The sequence below is a fragment of the Microchirus variegatus genome (assembly GCF_963457635.1).
Source record: "Microchirus variegatus genome assembly, chromosome: 11".
NCBI classification, from domain to species: Eukaryota; Metazoa; Chordata; class Actinopteri; order Pleuronectiformes; family Soleidae; genus Microchirus; species Microchirus variegatus.
In genome coordinates, this window is record NC_139812.1 from 2,985,171 (window position 1) to 2,987,864 (window position 2,694).

The following is a 2,694-nucleotide window of genomic DNA, read 5'->3' on the forward strand; positions in this document are numbered from 1 at the left end:
GAAAGAATTTGGGTGTGACTAAGTGATGACTCTGTGGATGATACAAGTTCATATTAATGTAAGTAGGATAATAAGAGAAAGATGTGTGAGCTTTGTCCTATAATCACAGTGGCAAATACAGCCATACCCCTCCTCTGTGTCTCATCAAGGCAGCTGCATTTACACAACAAGAACCCCAACAATTCAGGAGAAAAAAATAAAAAAAAGCGGATCAACTTGTAGTGACGTTATGCAACGTCACCTGGCAACAGACAGCACCGCAGTTGTTTAAACAAAAAACACAAGCACACATTCCTGCTTGATTGCTTCATAAGATGGACAATTCTGCTGTTTATCTTGAGATCAGTAAAAATGAGGACAAAATGTTTGACAATACATGAGCTGTTTTTCTCAGGGTTGTTTGCCTTCAGATGATTTTTCACTAAATTTGAACAATTATTTAGTTCAGCTGTAGCAGCACACTCGGATTCTGATTACCTGCCCCGCCCTGATTTAGTTCCTCTGCTCCATGCTTGCATATATCTCAGCTTCTGCATTACTTAACTGCAGTTTCTTGCACTGACAATTTCTTGCTTCAGAAACACATAAACTTTTACTCTGCCTAAATGGTTTGTGTATAGATGACTTCTATGTTTGTGGCCAGCCCTAAAAAATTTAAAAACCATCACATCATTAAAGCTGTGTGTGTAATGTAAGGCACAAACAATTCACAATATTTACACTCTCAGCTCCAGCTGTGCTCACTAACACATGCAAAAAAAAAAAAAAAACTATAATAACAATTCGACAAGCGGGACTTTGGTGGAATTCATTTAAATTCAAACCAAACTGGCACATTTTGATCTATGATTTGAGTTGTTTCACTGTCTTGCATCAGCTTGTCCTTCCTGTAAACCATTTTAGCACCATTTTAGCAAAATAAAGATGTGTACAGTACACAAACACCATATAACTCTGGTGAACTTGAGCTTTTTTGTCTGTCTGTCTCCCCCATCGTCCCCACGAGGCTCTATCTAATAAAGCAGAAATGGCAGAAAAATAATCTTCAAAACGTTTTAGTCTATATGTGCTCTGCACTCCAGCAGATATCTCAGTGCAGTCCTATGCTGTCCCAGTCGACAGATTAGTGCATCTTATTGTCTTCCAGCCATTAGCAGCAGAGAGGGAGAAAGAGAGATTATAATGAAGGGATTATACGGGCACAAATTCTTCCCTCTCTAATGGCCTAATCTCGTATTCTGCCGACCTACCCTGACCTCTTCACACAGCTCCCCACAAATCAGCTCAAACAAAGACTCAACAGTGTTTTTTGACCCTTCAGTTCACATCCTTTTGTTTATGTGTTATTGTTCTCCTCGTGTGTTTTCAATGTTTTAGTTCCCTTTCAGGAATTAATTAGTGCATCATCCTTAATTAAAATGTACATTGAAGGAAGTGTCTGCTCTTCAATAGAAGGCTACATCAAAAAACAATAACATTGATTTTCGATGGAGATCCCCATATCTATGTCCCTATAAACTAATAATAAACCAAAGCAAACACAATAAAATTTAAATCTAATACCAATGAGATTTTGTTTTGCTTTTTTTTCCATCCTCCACTTTACTTTCATTAGTTTTAAGAAATACAGTTTAAATTACCACGTAACTATTATGAGTTTGCATAATAACGCACATCCATGTCGCTACGCTTTGAATGAATTAAAGTGCAAAAGGGCCAGGATTTCCGTATAACCACTAAAAAATTGATGGGTCTTCTTAGACAGAACTCGCTTTCATTAGAACTAGTTAAATATAGACTCATCATGTGTGCACTGTTTTTATAGGCAATGGTATTGTGTGCTGCCACGACACATTCAACTGTAGAGCGTTACTCTCACTGCACAGTAATAATGAATCACAACCAAGGTGAAATGAAATGGAAGCAAGTAACACCTTTTGAGTGTTTTCAACACTCTGGCCCTGAATCTACAACCACTTCTCTGCTGCATTTTCGTTTGTGCCAAACACACTCAAACAAACACCTGAATAAAGTAACATTTTGTGACACTTTCACAGAGAGAACAGTACTGGTGGCTGCGTTCAGCTTGACTGTCCCAGTACGACCTGACAGTGTGACAGTGAACCAGCATGCACTAGACTAGAACCCAGCGTTTTTCCTGCTGTGACTTGTCTTGTGTGAATAAAAGGCCTGTACCGTAACAGCTTACTCATATGTACAAATAGCATCCTCTGTCTCAGCTCCACTCATACACATAGAGTCTTTTCTGCACTGACAAATAAGGGTATTCTCACAAAAAACAAACAAAGAATTTCCTCCCAACGTCTTAACCCTCCCCTTTTATCAGCAACAGGAAGCATATACACAATGTCTTCTGGGGTCTGTTAATGAGTGTTCATCATTAGTAGGAGGAAACACCCTTCCTGGTATTCACTTCAGTTGCTGACTACATGTCTGTCTCAGTTTCTGTCCCCAACTCTCTCTCATCGGTCCACTTATTCTTTCTTTTCTGCCTGACTGTGTCTATCTCTTCCTCCACTCCTTCATTTTTTTTCAGCTTGAATTCCAGAGCTGAACCTCTCAAGGTGAAAACCACACCTCCTTTTTTAAAGTCTATTCCTGTCTCCTGTCTATCATGGTTGTTTTTTCTTCCCTTTTCTCACCTTCTCTTCTTCACGTCTCTTCTTTTTTCAT

At 38.9% G+C, this 2,694-nt stretch overlaps 1 protein-coding gene across 1 annotated transcript in view; it reads right to left on the reverse strand.

Moving 5' to 3' along the window:
- The window catches only part of cdh5 (cadherin 5), a gene marked incomplete at its 5' end in the record, with an annotated part of 19,813 nt that extends 18,133 nt beyond the window's left edge, over positions 1 to 1,680 (reverse strand). The window contains one exon of the mRNA XM_083897994.1: positions 1,675 to 1,680. Coding sequence (XP_083754120.1) covers positions 1,675 to 1,680 — 6 coding nt within the window. The remainder of the gene's footprint in view (positions 1 to 1,674) is intronic.
- Between the last annotated feature and the right edge of the window lie 1,014 nt (positions 1,681 to 2,694).